Here is a 21,759-nt window from a genome sequence, read left to right as displayed (position 1 = left end):
TTTTTATACACAGTGATTAGCATGTATTACAATAGGTAACGTTTATGCATTGACTCAGTGACCGGGGCAATAGGGGTAGGTGTGTCAGAGACAATGAAATCAGCTCAAGCTAGAGCAGGGTTCAGAGATGTTGCTAAGAGTCCAGGTACGTAACACCACCACCACCACACCACACATGGTTGGCAATGAACAACTCAACCCTATCAATGCTTGTCCCCCCACCCTCTCTGCATAGTTTTCTATTTCCTGGTTTGTGCCAGTCCACACCTCTTCATTTCTTTCTCTTTCCTATCTCTAATCAACTCTCACGTCATCGTTTCTTCTCATTTTTCTTTGTTGGAAGATTGGGAGATAGATTAGCTTAGCTTGCCCTGCCATTAGCACTGGTAAGTAATGGAAGAAATGAGCATTACTGCCTGGTCTCACGTTCCATTACAATGACCTTTTATATCAACAAATGAATCATACATGTATCCACGTGTGTCAGGGGAAGTTAGGGAGAGAATAATAAGAAACTAAGTTTAGCTGCTGAAGCTAGATATTTCTGGAGGGAGACTTGGGAACTGGATATATTTAGTAAATCTAAATGTTTTAAGATGTAATTCCAAAGTTTCTGCTTACTTTGGCTTCTTTTTATCACAAAACAGGCTGTTCTTTGTGCCTTGAAAGAGACTCCCAGGCTGCAGAGTCATCAGAATTGCCCAGAAATGTCTTTAATCTTGACCATTTTCAAACAGATTCCCACAGTGAACAATTTTCTGAGGAGTTCTTATAATGCAGAGTCTGTTCAAGTGATTTTTAAAAAAATAAATTAAATAAATAAAGAGCACCAAGTGTAACGAGGGAGAAGGAAAGTGCACAGCCTCCCAAAATGTCATAAAAAGGAAAAAATATTGGACCGGAAATGAAAGACTACCCAAGCTGAAACTAGGTACATGCCATGATTCAGAATAAATGACCTAGAACTCTTCCAAATCTAACACACTTTGCAAACACTGCAAAGGTTTCCACAACTTCCAAGAGTATATTCACCAGCAGAAGAACAAGCATGTGGTATGTACTCCCACAATCACAAAGGAAGGGAATCTGTGATTTGGGTTCTACAATTTTTATTTCGCTCCTCCCCTCACCCCCTCATCCTCACACACACTCACTCATTGTTGTGGAGTTGGAATTGATTCATATCTGATCATCCAGTGGTTTTTCCCAGGCTGCATATGACACAGGGGGTGGTTGCCCATCTTTCTTCTGCAGAGATAGTGGTGGATTTGAATCACCAGGAGTACCACATTTTGGGTTAGCAACACGACTCCCTAAAGATTATGCATTATTCTCTTGAAAAACGTCATTCCTATTGCGCCAGAACTGACTCATAGCTGAATCTCCCAGGGGGTCTTCAGAGGCTATAAACCTCACGGGAGGAGAGTGCACATTGTTTCTCCCTTGGAACTCAGCTACAGGATTTTCTCACCTGCCCTTGGGTTGGGAGCACAGCTCTTGACTCACTAGGTCACCAGAGTTTAGAACGAGAAAACTTCCCATCGTTCACAAGATGTGAAGCATGCTAGATAGTTAATGTCTCTTGTCAGTAACAGAAGAGGCCCGATGGCATAGGGGTTAAGGACTCCACTGGTAAGTGAAAGGTAAGTAATTGGAGCCCAATTAACCAGCTATACCAAGGGCAGAAGATGTGACAGTCCCGTGACATAAATATTAACCCACAGAGTCCGTGCCAACCCCTGGCAACCCTTTGTCAGGTTTCCAAGGACGTAAATCTTTAGAGGAAGAGATTATCCATCTTCCTACTGCAGAGATGCCGGTGGATTCAATCCACCACACTTTTGGTTCACAAATCAACATGCTACCAGAATTTCTTTCCTGAAGATTCTCTCTTTCACTGCTGTTGAGTTGGGTGTGACTCATCGCTGACCCTCCACCAGGCTTTTGGAGGCTGTAAGTCGTGCTGCAGGAGATTACTCACATTCCTCCCATGGAGCTGCAGGTAGATTCCAGCTGTCAGAGTGTGGTCTTTGTGCGACTCTGAGAACTGTCCTCTTTTCTAAAGATTAGAGACTTAGAGACCCGGATGTCTACCCTCTCCAATAGGGTCGCTCTGGATTGGAATTGACTAGAAAGCAAGAGGTACGTTTCAGCACTAACACTATAGGTTTGATGAACCCAGGGTGTCTGCTTGCTTATTTCTATATCTTTGTAAAGGAAGAGAGACAGCAAAATAAAGACTCTCAACGAGTTAGATTAACAAAGAGACTGCAGCAGTGGGCTTGAGTGTGCCAGAGATTGTGAGGATGGCACCGGATAGGATAAGGTGCAGATCTGTTCTTCACAGGGTTGCTATGAAGTGTTCTCCACTCAGAAATGCCTACAATAACATCCACATATATAACGTGAGACCTATGTAAAAGAAATTAAATACTTGGTGTCAAGGATAGAAGGTCTTAAATCTGTGGCATGTAGCTCAAGGGATAAAAAAATTTTCATTTTAGCAGGCAAGTAGGAACTAAAGAAATGATGAGTTAGACACAATGTAGATATTGAACAAAAAGAGAAAAGAGGGAATAAATAATGTATACTGCATTGAAACAGATGAGGGAGAGAACTGTTTAAAAGGGATAAATGCTTAGGTATTATTGTCATGACAGGAGTCCAGAATGAAGGCTGCACAGTGGAGTGGACCTGGGGAGAGGGATTGTATAACAATGAAAGAATTTTTCTTTTACTTTTCAAAAAGAAGAGCAAATTGGGGGTAGGGGTAGGAAAGGAGAAAAGTGCAACAACGAATGAATGGAACTCCAAAGACTCTGTAAACTTCCATTAAAATTATTTTTTTTAAAAAGGGAGGGGGAAATTCTTAAAAAGTTAAAAAAAAAGTCAGTGGTACCAGACTTACAGCCTCATGCAATCTGTATGATTACAGCCTCCAAAAACTCACTGTGGGGTTCCAACCTGATAGCAATGAGAGTTTGTATAATATATATACATGTGTGTGTATTAGTCTTACTCAGTTCTTCCATTGAGTTGGTTCTGACTTAGAGTGAACCTCCACTGGCTTTCTGAGGCCATAAATCTTAATGGGATGACACTGTCCAAATTTCTTCCTCAAAGTAGCTGGTGGACTTGACCTGCTAGATGTATGTCCCCTGGTTGAAACACATATGTACATGTGTATATATGCATGTGTATATGAGCTCCCCAAATACTTCATCCATAAAATATTTATTATACATCTTTTACCACTGGTGGCTTAGTGGTAAGGAATTGTGCTGCCAATGCAAAGGTATGCAGTTCAAATCCACCAAGTGCTCCATGGGAGAAAGATGGGCAATCTCTTCCCATGAATTTACTGCCTCTGAAAACCTGCTGGAGGGTCAGCTACGGGTCATGTCTAACTCTATGGCACATAAGGGTGTGTGTGTGTGTGTGTGTGTGTGTGTGTGTGTGTGTGTCCCATGTAAAGAAATGGCTCACATGCTGTAGAGGTTTGCAAGCCCTGGACTCAGGGGCAAGAGTGACACATTCGAGGTTGTCAGGCAAGGCAGGAAGTGCCAAAGAGCTGGGAACCAAGTGGAAGCTCTAGAATGAACAATAAGTAAGTCAGCTCCTCCAGACTCCCTACATACACGGAATGCACCCCCAACAAAGACCCTCTCAACCAATGGGCCATTCATAACAAATCATCAAGGAGGTGATGCTGCAGCACCAAACCTCATCAAGGCAATGAGCACAACACAACTGCCAAACCAGGGAAGCACAGACAGCCAAGCTGACACACAGTCTGGACCAACACATGCGGACACACTGCCCCAACCAGGCTTTGCCCACACAGCTCTACAACCTGGAAAGCTCAGGAAGGCAAAGTCAGACAAAACAGTGATCAAGCATGAGGACTGAAAGAGTACGCTCATTCACGCCCTGGGTCTGTTCCCTCACCTGTTAATAGGGCGAGCAGGGGAGGTGTCCCTGTAAGTTGAAGGCATTTCTCCAGTGTTAGAGATTATTGTGGTGGTGGTGGTGGTGGTGGTGTGATTGTAATGAAAGTTTTAAGAAAGGTTGGATTTTCATTCATTCACTGATTGACATTTTCCTTCCCCCGCCTCCAATTCACTCGGTAGTGCACTTCTAGTTACAGGTTGCAGTTCTTAACCATTTGAGCCACGAGCCCTTTGGAGAATCTGAGCACAAAGCCCATCTCCCAAACCCCTAACTGTTCCCTTCCTGTCCCCCAAGCCTTGCCCCAGTTTTACGGAGGGACACTGATGTCCACGTTGAGGACTGAGATTCTCGGATGGAGCTGTGGCTCCGGGAAGGGTCGGCCCCGGGGGCGCTCAGCCCAGACCGCGGGGCTCCGGAGGGTCCAGGCGAGCAGCGCGACGGACACGGGAGGGGAGGACCCGGCCCTCGGCCCGCCCTGCACGAGCCTCGGGAGGGGGCTCCGGCTTATTACGGGATGGAAAGTCGGTGTCCAGGGGCGACGGGGGAGGGGGTAGTCGGGAGAGGGAGGGGCGGGTGAAAGGCGTATTCATACAGCCAGGGGCGGAAGCGGAGCTCGGCAGGGTCTCAGGCTGCCCACGTCCGCCTCCTTCTCCTCCTGTTCGTCCAGGTCCTCGGGCTCCTCTCTGCGCATCCCGGGCGCCGTGCGCCATGCGCCCCCCGCGCGCCGCCGCCTCCCCGGTGCCTCTGAGCCTCCTGCTGTTTCTGCTTCTGCCGCTGCTGCCGACGCCGTCGGGCAGCCCTGAGCCCCCCAAGGTCAAGAAGGCGCAGATCCGGCAGAGGGAGGTGGTGGACCTGGTGAGTGCGGAGGAGGCGCGCTGCGCTGGGAGCAGCGGGGCTGCATCTGTCCAGCCTTTGGGGAGGGGTTCTCTGTCCAGTTGTGTGGGAGTCATGTGTGCGCCCGTGTGTCCTGCTTGCCTGAGTCTGCGTGTGAGAAGGACCGTCTGTGTGTGTGGTGGAATCCTGCAACCCCGAGGGGGAACTGAAATAACAGGGCCGACAGGAGCAGGGCTAGGACATGAGTCCAGGGGACACCCCGAAGTACAGGGAGTCTCAGAGAGACTCCAGGGAAAATGGAGAATGTTGGGACTGGAATAAGAATAGAATGATGAGCTTAGGTAGGTTAGAACCTAGGCCTGGACTCTTAGAGACCCTCACCTCCTTCCATGCCCTGAGCCAAGAGCATGCTACGTGTCCTTTGTTGGAGGCGGTGGCCACATCCAACCGCAGAAAGAAATGAGAACCTTCCCAAAGCAGCTGTCCAGATCTTTGTAACTTGAAATCTATGAGTCATGTTGGGTCATCGTCCTGGGGAGGATGCAATTTACTTAGCTGGGCAACCACAGCTGGGGCAGGGAGGGTTCAGAGGGTTTGAGGCTGGGAGGAGAATTGAAGGGTCCTCACATTAACTCTCTAAGGACCTTTTTCTTTGGTTCTGTTGAGCCCAGAGAGCTGGTCCTTCCAAACCTTGCTTTTGTGGCCACTTGTGGGTTTAAAAGAGAAGACAATTTCCAGAAGAAGAAAGAGCCCAAGTGCTTCCTACAGGGCTGATCTATGTGAAAGGGGTTTGCACTGCCAACTCCAAGATTAAAAGCGTAGGAGCCACTAGTTGCTGTGAGGGAGAAAGATGGGCAGTCTCCTCCCACAAGACTTACAGCCTCTGAATACCCGCTGGAGGGTCAGCTATGAGTTCAGATTCTCCAGTATGTAACAACAACAATCTATAAGATCTGTTTGTTGATAGCTCTTTCCCTCCAAACCTGGGCAGAGAAGTGAGGAAAAGTGATGCTTTCAAACCAGACCGGTGAAAGGACAGTGACACTAAGAGTCATGCCTCCCCAGCTACCTCGCTCCTTAGAACATGTTGCAGTTCAATTCTTCTACCAGTCTTCTCTGCACATCACTCAGGCATTGCTGCAGTTAGACAGAGGGGCCTTTTTCATTTGTAAAAAAGTTTTGATTTTTACAAAAAAACTCTGCAGCAGCCATTCTGCACTGAACTAATAAACCAAGCTCCCTGGAAGCCCTGTGCTACTTTCAGAAGCACTTGAAAAACATTCCTTCTAGTTCATGTAGCACTTTTTGGTGATGTGCTATGTAATTTGGCTCTATAAAAGCAGACTATGTATTTAGGGCTGCAGTTCTATTTTCAGTGTTGACATCATGGAAAGCTATACTAAGTGAGTGTGGTTCATATGCAGGTTGTGTTTCATGAATCTCTGCTTAGAGTAGACACCGTAGTCCTTTTGCCCATAAAGCTAGCATTTTTTCCCTTTATGGAGTTTCAGCACGATATTTCCCACAACTTTAGCCCCATTTGAAGAATCTTAGTGTGTAGCCAGGTGCAGGTAAACCCTGGATGTTGGATTTGGTCTTGCTGAAAGGAAAAGCCCCCGGTAGTTTGTAAGTAGGTTTCAACAGATCTTATGAAGCAACTTCTTTGTACAGGATCTTTCAAAGCCCTCCTTTCACGATTTCAGCAAGCTCTGCCCCCTGGTGGCAAAGAACAGTGCTGAACAGACATAGGTGTAGACTATGCCCTTCTATTGGTGTTTTTGTTGATCCTAGACATTTCTTGTCACTGGATACGCAGCACATGCTGGATTTGCATTTTAAAGAAGGCAGAATGCCCGTGGAACCAAATCAATAAAAAGCCATAGTGTTTCATTCAAATGCATCTTTCGAATAAGAAGGTGGATTAAAATGTCATTATTTCTAAACTTTGTTATTATTGAAGTTTGGGACAATTCTTTGCTGTGGAGGACCGTCCTGTGTGTAGGATGCTGGATGCTTAGCATCATCTCTGGCTTCCAGACACAAAGTGCCAGCAGCATCCTCCCTACTCCCTCCCAGTGGTAACAGACATTACCTGCCCCTTGAGGACAATACTGCTTCTGATACAGAGGAAAAGAAAACAGCTTGTGCAACATCTTAGTCCAGGGAAATAATAATGGGTGGGCGATGGGGGTGGAATAATACCAAAGGACGCTTGTGTTTCTCCCTTCCCACTCAACATGTATGTTGTTGTCATTGTGTGTTGTCATGTTGGAACTCCTTGTCACTAGGCCACCAGAAGTCCATCATTAATACATAGAAGCCATTATTTACAACCTATCACAAGTGGAAAATAATTAAATCATATAGTGGAGGATGATAGTGTCCTCACCTAACTGCCAAACCACCGAAAATCATAGCCCAGCCAAGTTGATACATGTTTTGAGAGGAAATTGTTCAACTCAGGACACTTGCCTTATCTCTCAAGGCTAATAAGTAACAGGAATATATAATCTGTTACTCAGAGAGAGCCTTGGTTTAGTGCAATAAAAACACCTAGCTAGGTTTATGAAAGGGAAAGGACTTATTTTGCAAAGATGCAGCAAAGGGAGTCTAAGTAGCACAGCACTCCAAGTGGCTACTTGCATTGGCCAAATTTCAGAATTATTTATACCACAAATCAGATTCCATACACACACAATTATTCTCAGAATGACTTAAAGACATTCTCTAGGTTACAAGAGCAACCTGCAAATTCTGACTACAGTACATTCCCAGGACCACATGGACAGTTACCATGTGTCCTTTATGTGGATTGTCTACAGTCTTGAAAACAATATGTGGAATTTTTAAGGCCACCATGATCTGGATGATAGGAAGCAAGCACTAAGGGGAAGGTAATAGATTTTTTTGTCTTCATATTTTAACCCTTTCTTCTCTCAGATCTAGCTCCAACATCTATACTTGTAACCTGTACACAGTCCCACTCCCCCTATAACCAGAGTTCTAGCATTTAAGTTATCTAAGTTTGGGGGGCTTGTTGTGTTTGGTTTTTTTCTTTTTCCGGTTATATATTTCTGATATTTTATTGCCACGTGTGGTGTTAGCCTAAAGTTGGCTCTTTTAAGCCATTACCTTAGATCCCTCTGATCTCCAGCTGCCTTAACTACAGACTCATGGTTTTGCAGATCATCAATAGCTGTGTGGCTAGGATAAAAGAAAGAGTGCTTCCCACATAGAGGAGTTTGACTTGCAGTGAGCAAGACACTAGTGAGGGCAAGACCTTGGTGATGGTGGTGGAGAGACTGTGGCATTGTTGTGGCAATGTGTATAACTGTGTTAGGGTGTACCAGAGGAGCCCTGACATAAAGGCCACAGTTACAGGTTTTGCTGTGCTTGACAGATAACTAAGGAGGCAAACCTTGCTGGATGATTTGCATTTGATTGTTGAACTGAAACCAGAGCCTGAACTAATTGAGGAATTGTGGCTTGGGACTGCTAGGACAAAACTTAGATTTTCATTAGTTAATATTCTTTGCCTCCCCTACAAACTGCAACCAGAACTTTTACTAGTTAAGGAATTGTGATTTGCTATTAATCTGGCTTGGGATTACTGAACTAACACTAGATTTTTCACTAGGTGGTATTCTTTGCCTTCCCCACTCTCCAACTTAGTTTCCTAATAAGCCTCTTACTTGGTACCACAACTGTGAATAAAGTCTGTGAGTCAACAACGAATTATTGCCACTTGTGTGGCTCTGGAGGCACCATTGGACTGGGCTACAGGCTCTTTATCTGTTTTCTGCTCTAGGGCGATGAGGATCTGTACTAGTCTCACTCCCTCTGGCCCTCTCAGAGAGACACTCGTGGCCCTGTGCCCCATGTTCCATTTTCTGTTCACAAGGCACTACTCTATTACAGAACAACAACTACCCATACCAGGTAATTTACTTGACCTCAGGGAATACAGAGAGGACATATCCTGGTCACATGTTCTCCATATAAAAATTGAGACAGTTAGGTGAGGATATGCATATCCATATGATGCATGTTGTTAAATTTGAAAGCTTTGCAGATTGAACCCCACCATTAACTCCAAAGGGAAAAGATATGGCAGTATTTTCTCATAAAGACTATTGTTGTTGTTAGATTCTATAAAGGGAATGCCTACTTGCAGCAACTCAGTGTTTAACAGAATGAAATTCTGTGCCAGTCCTGTGCGTCCTCACAATCATTGCTCTGTTTGCACCCATTATTGCAGCTACTATGTCAGTACATCTTCTTGGAAGTCTTCCCTCTTTTTTGTTGACCCTTTCTACTTACCCAAGTATAATGCTCCTCTTCAGGGACTGTTTCCTCCTGATAACACATCCATAGGGTTTAGGGTATAGCTTTGTAAAAGGAGACAATGCAATGTGGAATTTATTAGGGGAATAGGTTGGGGAGTGAGGAAGGCAAAGAACATCACACAATGCAAGTCCAGGTTTAATACAGTTGTCCCAGCCAGATTAATAAGATGCAATTTGTAAAAGTTCAGGTTCAGTTCTGCAGCACAAAGGCACCTCTGGTTTTCTCAATAATCCAGCAAACTTCATCTCAGAGAAGTTACAAGTCAGCTTTTCCTTCAGTTATCCAGCAAGCAAAACCTTTAATTGTGGTTCCATCTCCAGGGTTCCTCAGGTTATACCTTGCCACAGTCTTTTCTCACCCTCTCTCCACCAATCTTTTCCACAGTGTGGAAAGCAGTCTCTTATATTGGTCCTACAACTGTTGATTTGCAAGACCACATATGTGGCGGGGCGAGGGATAGGAGGAGGGGGCGCACACTCACACGTATGTAAAGTTGTGAAATTTAAAAAAGTAGAAAAGAATCCTATAGTATTTTAACTATACTTTGGAAATGAATTATCTGTGATAACTCATATGGAATAACATGGGCAAGTGAGAAGAAAGGATGCTTTATCCCCAGGGCTCAAAAGAAATGTAGTTCCAGTCAGATTAGAATTGGCCTAGTGGTAAGAAGCTACACTGCAATTCCAAAGGCACATGGTTTGAATCCACTAGCTGCTCTGCAGGAGAAGGATAGGCTTCTGAAAACCTGCTGGAGGGTTAGCCATGGGTTGGTTCTCAATAACACACAATAACAAAACAACAATCAGAGCTGCTCTTTAGCTCTTTATGAAGTGGTGATATCCCCTTTCTTCTCTCCTTGTAGTATAATGGAATGTGCTTGCAAGGACCTGCAGGGGTGCCTGGGCGAGATGGGAACCCGGGGGCCAATGGCATTCCTGGCACTCCTGGGATTCCTGGACGAGATGGACTCAAAGGGGAAAAGGGAGAATGCCTGAGGGAGACCTTTGAGGAGTCCTGGACACCCAACTACAAGCAGTGTTCTTGGAATTCACTGAATTATGGCATAGATCTTGGAAAAATTGCAGTAAGTAAAATCTGATTTTTCTTTTAAAGTTGAAACAATACTTGGATTTTCATATTTGATTATTAATGTTTAGGTGAGATTTTATTGGTTTGCTTAGGGGTGAGATTTTATTGGTTTGCTTAGAGGTTCCCTCCCTACCAAAGGACGTTTAATAAATAAAATAAAACCTAGGTAAAGTGAAAGTCTTAAATCAATTTGGAAAATTGGTAGCATTCCCAAATTTCCTAAGAGTATTTCTAAGACCATTAAATACGTTCTACTATATTGTATATTAAAACTTACTCTTTAAAAAGAAAAATCAACCCGAAGTGGGAGCACAGGTGTTTATGTTGAACAGTGAACAACTTTCCAGTCTTGACCTACTGTGACATTTAATTTAAATGAAATTAAAACTAATTTTCATTTTACTGCAAAATTTAAATTTATAAACTTGATTTATGGTCCCTGACACAATTAGGGGAAGAAATCTCCACATACAGGGATTACTTGGAAGTGGAAAGTATGTGCTCTGGTTCCAGTTCAAAGACCTAAATTTAAAATGCTGAGCTTGAGAGAAGTTAAATAGACCAGATGGGATACATTGCATTGACCATTTGAAATTCTTCTGCAACTTTTAGGGGGAAAACTTATTCAGAGCAGCCTGCCTAGGGATTTTGATTAATGATATAGTCACTTGGATTAGTGTTCAGTTCACATGTGACTAACTGCCAAGACTGCTGGGATGGGATAGAGATGAGGTTGACAGTATTTATAAACCTCTTTCTTCCCTTGTTGACTAATGCTGTTCGCACTTCTATGTCTACAATGCTTTCCTTCACTGTCTCAGCTAGTATGGCTCCTAAGCAAAAGAGAAGAGATTCTCTTTTTTTATAAAATTAATGTTTTGAGAAGGAACCTCTGGTGGCCAGTGGTAAGGAACCATGCTCCCAACTCGAAGGCATGAGGTTCAAAACCACCAGCTGGTCTGCAACAGAAAGACGAGAGATCTCGTCCCCTTTGATTGACTGCCTCTGAAAGATCAGCCATAGTAGCTTCTCAATCAATGGTGCACAACAAGATTCCAAGATGTGACATGTTTATCTGTCCCACATCTGAGTGTGTTAAATCAAGTAGGTCTTTATACTCTATATAAAAGAGTGTGAGAATTTCTTGTGTTGATTTGATCATTTTGGTGACTGTGACCTTTTTTTATGCTCACATAAGATTTCTAAGAAAGTATTTTATTAAAAGCTTGCCTTGTTATTTGAACATCTGACATTTATGACTGCTTATTTGACAAGTTATTTGTAGTTGCTCATAAATCGCTGAGTTCTTTCTAAAATCTATCCTTATGGACTCTGAATTATTAATATGTTTCCAAGTCAGAATGTAAATGGGAGCTTTTATCAAGTAAAAGACAATGGGGCCATGAACCAATAGACAGAGGACTTTTGCACATACCAATTAGAGAAAAACCTGGGCCTTATGATTATATCTATAGGTAAAGAACGTAAACAAAATTGGCTAAGAGTCCCTGACCCTCACCTAAGTTTTGCTTCCTAATAAATGTTTCTTTTTTTAAATTTTTTATTATTATTCTTTTTGTGTGCGTGTACCGTCAAATCAGATCTGACTGGTACAGGAGGATATTGCACCTCCTTCTCCGGCAGAGCATCTGGTGGATTTGAACCATGTTCCTCTGGGATTGCATAATAAATGTTTCTGTTGCTCAAAACAAAAAAATCCAACAACCAGTTGCTGTTGAGTTGATTCCAAGTCATGGTGTCCCCATGCTTGTCAGGCCGGAACTGTGCTCCATGGGGTTTTCGAATGACTCAGTTTTCATGGAAATTAAATGGATCATGTGGGATGCATTACATTCTCTGAAATGATACTGAAACCTTTTGGGGAGAAGCTTGCTCAGAGTAGGCTGCCTGGCAGTACATTTTTATTAACAATCCAGCCACTCAGGTTATTGTTGGACGGTCCAGCCTTGATTGGGGAGCCCCTCTGGGTAGAAGCGAACCTTTTGGTTAGCTTTCAGTCCATCACCTTAACCATTTGTACCACCCAGGGATTCCTCAAAAAGAAACACGTCAAAGCAAATGGATACAGACACCACTGATCTAGAATGTTCCCTCTCTGAGGATAGGGAGTCTGTATTTTAGTAGTTGGGGTTCTGCAAATATTTTTTTAATGAAAATAAATAGAAATTGGTTGGTCTAAGATGCTGTTAGGGAGCTGTGCTGCAGATCCATAGGCACACAGTTCAAATCCACCGGCTGCTCTCTGAGAGAAAGATGAACAGTCTCCTCCTGTGTGATTTACTGCCTCTGAAAAACCTACTGAAGGGTCAACCATGAGTCATTTCTGACTCAGTACTCAATGACAAGATGCTGAAGTAAAATTGAAAGGTGAAAACCCATAATCTGATTTTCTTGAATTCCTATTCCATAGTCTCTTACCTGCCTTGCACAAAACATCTCTGTGAAGGTTAAACCTTTGGACCCTTTAATGACCCATTTCTTTTCCACTTTGTTATTTGCCATGTCTTTCATTAACAGAAAGCATGCTGATCCAAAGAGTATTTCTGAACACTTGTTATGAAACAAGGATTTGGGTATTTATTAAGTGAGACAAATACGCCCCTCCAGACTCTGAGTAGGATTATGTGGGACTCAGTTGTTCCACTCTATGTAAGGAATAGAATTAATTAGTGAGGCATATATGTCCCTTTAGACTCTGTCCTACCTTCTCAATCTCTTAATTGATGAATACAATTTACTGAAAAAACTTAGTGCTCTCTTGGAACTGACCCTTCAGGAAGCTGTAAACAGCAGGGGAAGAAAGCACCCTTCCTTCCTTAGAGACACTGGTGGGTGAGCCACCAGAGAGATGTCACTCTTGCATTATCAGAGCAACTTCTTATAGACAGATTACAACATCTGAACTTGGTGAATAAAGTTCCTGAAAATGTGGCCTTGGCACAACCAAGGATTTATCGTGAGAAAGGTGCTTCCACATCTCACAACTGGAGCCTGGACATAGGATTACAAGGTTTATCTCCCAGCAGATAAGCCAAAAGAGATAAGCTTTGCAAAGTTATATCTCCAGAATGCATTGCCTCTTTCAATACCATGAAAAAACAGTAACTTTCTATATGTGCTCATTTCATTATAACAGGACCACTCCTGACAACTGCTTCAAAAAACTTAAGAGGGAAAAAAAAATGTGTTGTCATTATTTTCCATCGATTATGATTTACAGTGACCCTATGAAGAATGGTCCTGAACCCTGCCCTACCCTGAGCCAGTCTCACTGTCTCTGACACACCTATTATCCCAGTTATTATCTCCATCCATCTCACCAGGGTCTTCCTCTCCCACGCTGTCTCTCCACTCTTCTGAGCATGAGTTCCTTCTTAAAGGACTGGTCCCTCCTGGCCACATACCCAAAGTATGTGAGATGGAGCTTCAAAATCCTTGCATCCAAGGAGCAGCTTGATTTCACCCTCTCCAGGACAGATCAGTTGGTTCTTTTGGCAATCCGTGGCATGTTCAATACTTTACCCCAGCACCACAACACAAAGGTGTCAATTTTCCTTCTATCATCCTTATTCATCATCCAGCTCCCTGATTCAGAGCAAGTAATTGCGAAAACCAAGTACTGAGAGGGTGTTATATGTCCTGCAGGTGGTGAAAGGGTTCAAGATGGCGTGGAAAATGAATTGTTAAATAAAATTCACAATACAATTGGAAAGTGTAATTTTAATCCACTAACACAAAAATGCTAATTAAAGCCCATTTCTGTGCTTGTGATAGGAATGCACGTTTACAAAGATGCGCTCGAACAGTGCTCTCAGAGTTTTATTTAGTGGCTCGCTTCGGCTAAAATGCAGGAACGCGTGCTGCCAGCGCTGGTACTTCACCTTCAATGGAGCCGAGTGTTCAGGACCTCTTCCCATTGAAGCCATCATTTATTTGGACCAAGGAAGCCCGGAACTGAATTCAACAATTAATATTCATCGTACCTCTTCTGGTAGGTAGAAAACTGATACTACTTCTGCTCTTTAGAGATTCCTGAAAGGTTGGCTCTGTGACCCAGTGACTGTAGGAGAAACCACCTGGCAAACTGCTTTCCTAAAGAGGACAGCCTAGAAAACTCGGTTTTTCTAGACCATTCTGCTCTGTCTCCGCATGCTCCTAGGAACATTGAACAGCCACAGTTGTTCGCGTAAAGAGGGCCTTGGAGAATAGAGCCTTACCCAGGAAAGGTCAGCATTCAACACCTTGGCCACTCTGACAGACAAAGAGAAGGCAGTCTGTGTCCAGAAAGATTACAGCACAGGAAACCTTGTGGGTCAATTCTACCCTGTTCTGTGGTGTCACTGTGGGCCAGAACCTGCTCACTGGCAGAGGGTCTTGGTGAGTTTGAACCAAAATTGAGGTGGTGCCATGACACCCTTTCCTGGCCCTCAAGGCTTACACTGTAGCAACACCACCACCACCACCACCTAGCACACTTAACAACAACCCAGGGAAGCAGAGTCCACATTCAGAAAACAGAGTGTGAAAGAACCCTGTTCTTTTGTCTCCCAAACCCTCTTTTTGATAAAATTTAAAAGTTTTCATATTATTTCCTTAGCTATGCTGCAGGAGCTCTGGTGGCCTAGTGGTAAGAAGCTGAGGCACGTGGTTCAAAGCCACCAGGGGCTCCATGGGAGAAGGGTGGGCCATCTCCTCCTGTGTGATTTACTGCCTCTGGAAACCTGTTAGAGGGTCAGCGATGAGTTGATTTTGAGTTGCCAGCACACACCAACAACTGTACACACTGAAAAAGAAGACATGCTTTCCCTCTGAGAAACGGTCTCTGAAAGACCTAAACACAAACTATCAAACTTGATTAGAAAGTGATACCCGCTTAACTAGTACTTTATATAAGCATCTGATCTTCTGCTATGTTCACTTTAAGGTGTGTGTTAATGTCTTGCCTCATAAGCCCTTAGGACCAGGAACATGTGTCATATGCATACATACACTTAATTAATGATTTAGCATAGCGTTTCCTAGCCATGCTGTGGAAATTCAATGAGATCGGTTGGGTGGAGAGGCATAAGTAATTTATTAATAATTGGTTTTGTATTAAAATGGATTACAGGTTACCATGGTAGCCCTTCCACACTAATATTCTTTCTTGAGAGAAGGAAAAAGAGGTGAATTTATTGTTAGCACCACAGAGAATGACTTAAAACCCTAGCTGCCTGACTTTGAAGAACATCTCAATGTGTTTGGTATGAGTCTAGGAGACAAACAGCCTGAGAACCTCTGCTGTATTTTAGGTGCTTAATATGCTGCACAGTGACACTACCAGTCAACATTACCTGATGTGATTCAGCACTACATCATTCATTCAACAAATGTCATTTCATTGGTCAAAGACCATCAAAGAGATCACTTATCTCTCTTGTGTAAAGTTGATACTAGACCTGAGCTTGTCTGACTTCCTCCTGAGTCAAAAGGCTGGAGAGTGATGATACTCTAAAAGTGATCACAGAAGATCCTACAAGAAATGTATCTGGACAGACTTAGAAAGATTTAAAAAAAAAAAAAGAAAGCCAGTCTTACTGATCCCATAGAGGTTGGTGGGACCCCTGAGACTATGACCCTTTATCACCTGGAACAAAATAATACCCTTAGTAACACAGTTTTCAGTCAAACTGTGAGGTCTTTATGGGCATCTCCTCCCACTGGATTAACTGTTTCTGAAAACCTGCCAGAGGGGCAGCTCTGGGTCAGTTTTGACTGCTGGGTACACAGATCAGAGCTCTGGTGGTATAGTCTGTAGCTTGTTGCACTATTAATCAGAAGGCCTCACATCTCCAGCCGTTCAAATCCACCAGCAGTTCAAATCTACCAGCATCTCCATGGGAGATGGATGCACACAGTCTCCTCCTATTGTTAAAATGACAATTAAAATTTTAAAAAAATTATTTAAAAAAGAAAAGATGTACAGCATCAAAAGTCCCAAGGATGGTTTCTTTCTTTTTTTTAATTTTTAACAATTTTGTTTTATCGTATTTTTAATGAAATTTTACAGAAAATTTGGATTTTCATTCATTCTTTTTTTGCTCATTTCCCCCTCCTCCTTCCTCCCCCCATTCTAGATCACTTTTATTTTTTAAAATATTCATTCATTTTTAAAAAAAAATCATTCATATATTCCTTTTGGACAGTTCTTCCCCTCATCTGTTCTAATGCCGTGTTCATTATCTTTTCACTCTTTTCCTGTTCCCCCTAACCTCCTATGTCAGTCCTACTTTATAGCAATAATGTTATGCAGTGTTTGTCCTTTTGTAACTGCAATATTTCACGCAGCATAATGTCCTCCAGGCTCTTTCATATTGTGTGTTGTTGCGAGTTCATTGTTTTTCATTTCTTTTGGTTAGTACATCTAATGTATTTTATTTTCTTTTTTCACTAGTTTATTTACAAAATTCTAATACAAATTCAAACAAATTCTTTCAATTTCCCTCACCTCCCACCCATCGAATTTTACAAACCAATGATTAATCCCCTCTTCCCCCTGCACATCCACATCCCTCTGCTTCCACCCTTTCCCATCTCTCCTGGATTCTTATACTCATTCTACAATAATGGTCTTATACGATATTTATCCTTGTGGTTCTAAATTAGCTCACTCAGCATAATGCTCTCCAGTCCCTCCCAAGTTAGGTAATAATTTACAAACTTATTACTCATAGTATTCCATTGTGTGAATGTACCATAGTTTCTCAATCTATTCGTTTGTGGTTGGACATTTGGGCTGTTTCCATGTTCTTGTGAAGGTGAATAATGGTGCTATGAACATTGGTTTACAAATCTCAGTTTGTGCCTCAGTTCTCTTATTCTCAGGGTATATTCCAAGTAGTGTAATAGCTGGGTCATATGGAATTTTTATGTTCAGCTTTTTTGAGGAAGTGCCAAACTGCCTTCCAGAATGGTTGCACCATTTTACAATCCCACCAACAATGTACAAGATCTCCTTTCTTGCCACATTCTCTCTAACATCTATTACTAGCTGTCCTATTAAACTTTGCCACTGTCACTGGAGTAATAGGGTACCTCATTGTGGTTTTGATTTGCATCTCTCTTATTGCCAGTGATTTGGAGCATTTCTTCATGTGTCTGTTTGCCTTTCCAACGTTTTCATCTGTAAAAATTATTTCGATGTCTTTTGCCCATTTTGTAATTGGGTTATCAGTCTTTTTCTTGTGGAGGCTCAGGAGTATTCTGTAAACTTCTGTTAAAAGACTCTTGTCTGAGATGGTATTACCAAATGTTTGTTCCCATTCTGTAGGTTTTATTTTCACCATATTGGAAAAAGTTTTTGATGTGCACAAGTTTTTGATGAGATTTAATCTTTAGAAGGTCCATGTATCAATTTTATTCTCTTTAGATTGTGCATTTCTGGTGGTATTTTACAGTGTCTTTATACCTTGGACTAGCACTTCTAAGCTTCATCACAGTTTGTCTCTTATGAATATTATGGTTTTGGGCTTTACTCGAAGGTTTCTGATCCATTTTGAATTGATTTTTGTGTATGGTGTGAGATGTGGATCCTGTTTCAGATTTCTGCTGGTGGAAGTCCAGTTTTGCCAGCACCATTAGTTGAAGAGGTTATTATTTCCCCATTTGATAGTTTTGATTTCCTTGTCTGATATCAGTTGACCATAGATAGCTGGGTCTATTTCTGGGTTTTCAATTCTGTCCATTGGTCTATGTGCCTTGTCATTGTACCAGTACCATGCTATTTTGGTTACCACTGCTGTGTAGGTTTTGAGGTCAGGAAGTGCTATGCCTCCAACCTCATTTTTGTTTCTCAGACGTGTTTTGCTTATTCAGGGTCTCTTGTCTTTACAAATAAATTTGATAATTTCCCTTTCAATCTCCAAGGAGGGTTTCTATGAGTGACAGTCAACTCAGTGGCAACAAGTCTTTTCAGAACACCAGAGAAGCACTGACACTTTAGAATAACCACTTTGATATAAGGTCAAAAGGCAGCATCTGCCCAAAGATAAAGCTTAGAAGGCAGGAAGAGGTAGGATAGAAAGATTAATGAAAATTAATTATTGCGGGGAGGAAGTGGGAAGGGGGTAGTGGCAACATGGGTAGTATCATTAATGTCACAAAGCAACGTGTGTGGTTGGGTGGAGAATCTGCTTGCTTTGTAAACAGTCACTCAGGTTACAGTTTGAGAAAAACAAAACAAAACTGGGGGGGAGGGGCATAACTGTAGGGTGAAAGAACAAGTTTCTGAATCACAGACATCAAGAATTTTTTTGGAAAATATTTCTTTCTGGACAGTTTTACCTGACATGGCCTGAGAATACCAGATTAAATGGGGTTGTGGGCCCACTGTTTAGCTATCTAAACTTTGCAAAGAGCTTGAATTGGAACCTAGGCTGGCTTCTGGATTCTGAGGGACTGTCCTGAACCGCTGACCAAAGCTGATTGCTTCAGCTCCACATCCCCAGGGCTCAGCTGGAATGTCCTAATCACCACGCAGCAAATCTCAGCAGTCACATAAGGTCATCAGCTACACGCCTTTTCTGTCAGATACCTTTGCTTCAAGAATTTGTCAACTTACAGTTTCTTCTCACCCCTCTCTTTCATCCCCACCCTTTGGAAAGACACCAAAGATACCCTGTCTTTTTTGCCTGTTCAAAAGACTGCTGGGGAAAACTTGGTTTTTAACATGGGGGAATCACCTTGAAAATTGGCATGCAAGTTGTGTGTTACTCAAGAAATTCTTAAACTCATGGATGGTGAGTTGGAAATGACTCATGGTTAGCTCTGCATTGATTTCCTGAGGCTAAAACTTCCATGGGGCGAGATTGAACATTGTTCTCCCACAGAGTTGCTGGTAGATTCGAACCAGGCAAAATGCTCTCCTAACTAAATCTCCAGAGCGTCCTTAAATTAGGTTAGTATGTGAAATACACTTACAATCCATAGAATACAGAGTAAGGACAATCTATGTTTTGTTTTACTGCGAGGAGATGCTGAGTAAAATTTGATTCTTAGATTGAAGGACTTCTGTATTGATTATGCTAGGATTTCTTTTATTATTCTAAAAGCCTTTTCTTTTACTTGAAAAAGATGAGCTGTGCAAATGCTGCACAGGACTTTATTTGAAAATGATTTGCAAGTCAAATAATAGTATTAAAAAGTGTCGGCTTCCTTTGACTTGATTTATTCAAATGACTTGCTTGGGGGGACATTGTTCCTCTTTAATTAAATTCTATTTTTATGATTGAAATCTGGAAGCAAGCTGCTTGTTAAGCTTATTAGTTCTACAATCAACACTCTTGGTACCAGCAGCCAGGAAACAAAAAGATGAATCGCATTGGGAAAGTCTGCTGTCAGAGACTTCTACAAGGTACAGAAGAGCAACAGTGTCAGTCTGGAGACTAAGGTACACCTGATCTAGGCCATGGTCTATGCATCGGAAAGCTGGACAGTGACTAGGGATGATAGAAGGAGAATTGATGCCTTTAAGCTGTGGTGCTGGAGAAGAATATTGAATGGACTGCTAGGAGAACAAACAAGTTTATCCTAGAGAGGGTCAGAGCAGGCTGCTCCTTGGAGGCAGATTCTGAAGCTTCTTCTAACATACTTTAGACGTGTTGCAAGGCGGGACCAGTCCTTAGAGAAGAACGTCACGCTTGGGAGGGTGGAGGGACAGTGCAAGAGAGGAAGACACTTGATGAGATGGATTAATTCAGTGACTGGGGTAATGGGGTAGGTTTATCAGAGACAATAAGATTGGCACAGGATAGAGGAGGGTTTAGGCCTGTTGTACATAGGGTTGCTGTGAGTTGCAGGTGACTTGATGGCACATAACAACAACAACGTACCTTTAAAATGACCTCTGGTGACCTTGTAGCAAGAAGCTGCACTGCAATCCTGAAGTCAGGTTGTTCGAGGCCACCAGCAGCTCTGTGGGAGAAAGATGGGCATTCTCCTCCCATGCAATTAACTGCCTCTGAAAACCCACTGGAGCTATGGGTCGTTTTTTACTGGACATTACACAACAAGATACCTTTAAAATATTTATGTACCAGCTAAGGAAGAGAAAATGTATCCTTATCTAGGATTAGAATTTTTAAATAGCTGTATGTTAAAAGAACATGTACTCTAACTAAATGAATTAAGGTTTTGCTTTTCATTCTAAAGGAAGATATAACCTTCCTCTTTGTTTTGCAGTGGAAGGACTTTGCGAAGGCATTGGTGCTGGATTAGTGGATGTTGCTATTTGGGTTGGTACATGTTCCGATTACCCAAAAGGAGATGCCTCTACTGGATGGAATTCAGTGTCTCGTATTATTATCGAAGAACTGCCAAAATAAATTCTTTACGTTTCATTCCCTACCCACCCCCCCATTTTATTATACTTTGGGTTGACTTTTTTAAATGACATTTTATATCACTTTTTATGTATGCAGCTAAATGATAAATGAAGTTAAACATGTTTACAGGCCAAAGTGGTTTCACACTCTTCAACTTTTGTCTCATTTTACTTCAATCAAAAATTTCAAGATGTTATGGTTGATTAGAATACCTCCTCCGTATTCTCATTCCCTGAACCTACCATTTAGTTTGCCACTCTCTTAGTATAGGATTTTAAAAAATATTAAAGCTACCTGTCTTTGTATAAGTTGTAAATGTTCAAAATTGTTTTATATCTGTTAAATAAAACTTGTTTCAAACATCTTTAATTTCTTGACATTTATTGCCATTAAAATAAGGTTTTAGTACTTTATATCTGAAAAGTTTCATATATGCTCAATTTTGTTCTCACTCAACCATTGTGCATTTTTGGTACATGTATAGTTCTTATTGTTATCTAGTGCTGCTTTAACAAGGATACAAGTGGAGGGCTTTAACACATAGATTTATCATCTAGTTTAGGAAGCTGAAGTCTAGTTCAGGGTATCAGCTCTAGGGGCATCCCTCCCCAACCACCTCTCTTTTGGGGAGGAAGAAGGTCCTCATTTCCTTCAGCATCTGTAGGCCCAGTGCCAGTGAGTTTTCTAGTGCAGGTACCTAAGACCTGATGAATGCCCTCCACACCTGGAGTTTCTTTCTGGGGGGCTCTGAGGCCCCCTTTCTCACTTGCTTGCTTCCCTTTTATCTTTTGAGAGAGAGAGTGTGCTGGAGACCACACACCGTTACATTGGATCTGAGCTGTGAAGAGATTAGAGGGTATTGTGTTGCACCTTTAATCATCCAACGATTTGGTTTATCAGCTCTTAGAGGATCATAGTTTCCATATTATACCAGTACATACATATATTTTGGGGAGAGAGGGAACAATTTAATCCATGGCAGTACAAGCAGTCAATATTATGGGGGACACAGAAAGGTTATTCATGTGTTAGGAAATAGACTAGCACTGTGGGAACTTTAACAAAAGAAAAAAATATGCGACTCTACTCTCACATTGTTGCTAAAGGGTCATACTCAACTCGAAGGCTCCTAACAATAATAACTCTCAGACTG

The 21,759-nt window shown here is 42.2% G+C and overlaps 1 protein-coding gene across 1 annotated transcript; it reads left to right on the top strand.

Moving 5' to 3' along the window:
- The first annotated feature begins 4,659 nt into the window (after positions 1-4,659).
- CTHRC1 (collagen triple helix repeat containing 1) lies at positions 4,660-20,606 on the top strand. Its single transcript, XM_006897155.1, has 4 exons — positions 4,660-4,806; positions 9,998-10,219; positions 14,020-14,236; positions 20,464-20,606. The coding sequence occupies exons 1-4, from the start codon at positions 4,660-4,662 to the stop codon at positions 20,604-20,606; spliced, it is 729 nt and encodes a 242-aa protein (XP_006897217.1).
- The last annotated feature ends 1,153 nt before the right edge of the window (positions 20,607-21,759 follow it).

The sequence above is a fragment of the Elephantulus edwardii genome, unplaced genomic scaffold, assembly GCF_000299155.1.
Source record: "Elephantulus edwardii isolate Elephantulus edwardi_28Jun2011 unplaced genomic scaffold, EleEdw1.0 scaffold00202, whole genome shotgun sequence".
Taxonomy (NCBI): Eukaryota; Metazoa; Chordata; class Mammalia; order Macroscelidea; family Macroscelididae; genus Elephantulus; species Elephantulus edwardii.
Note: the sequence above shows the minus strand (reverse complement) of the source record. Positions and strands in the feature narration are given on the sequence as shown.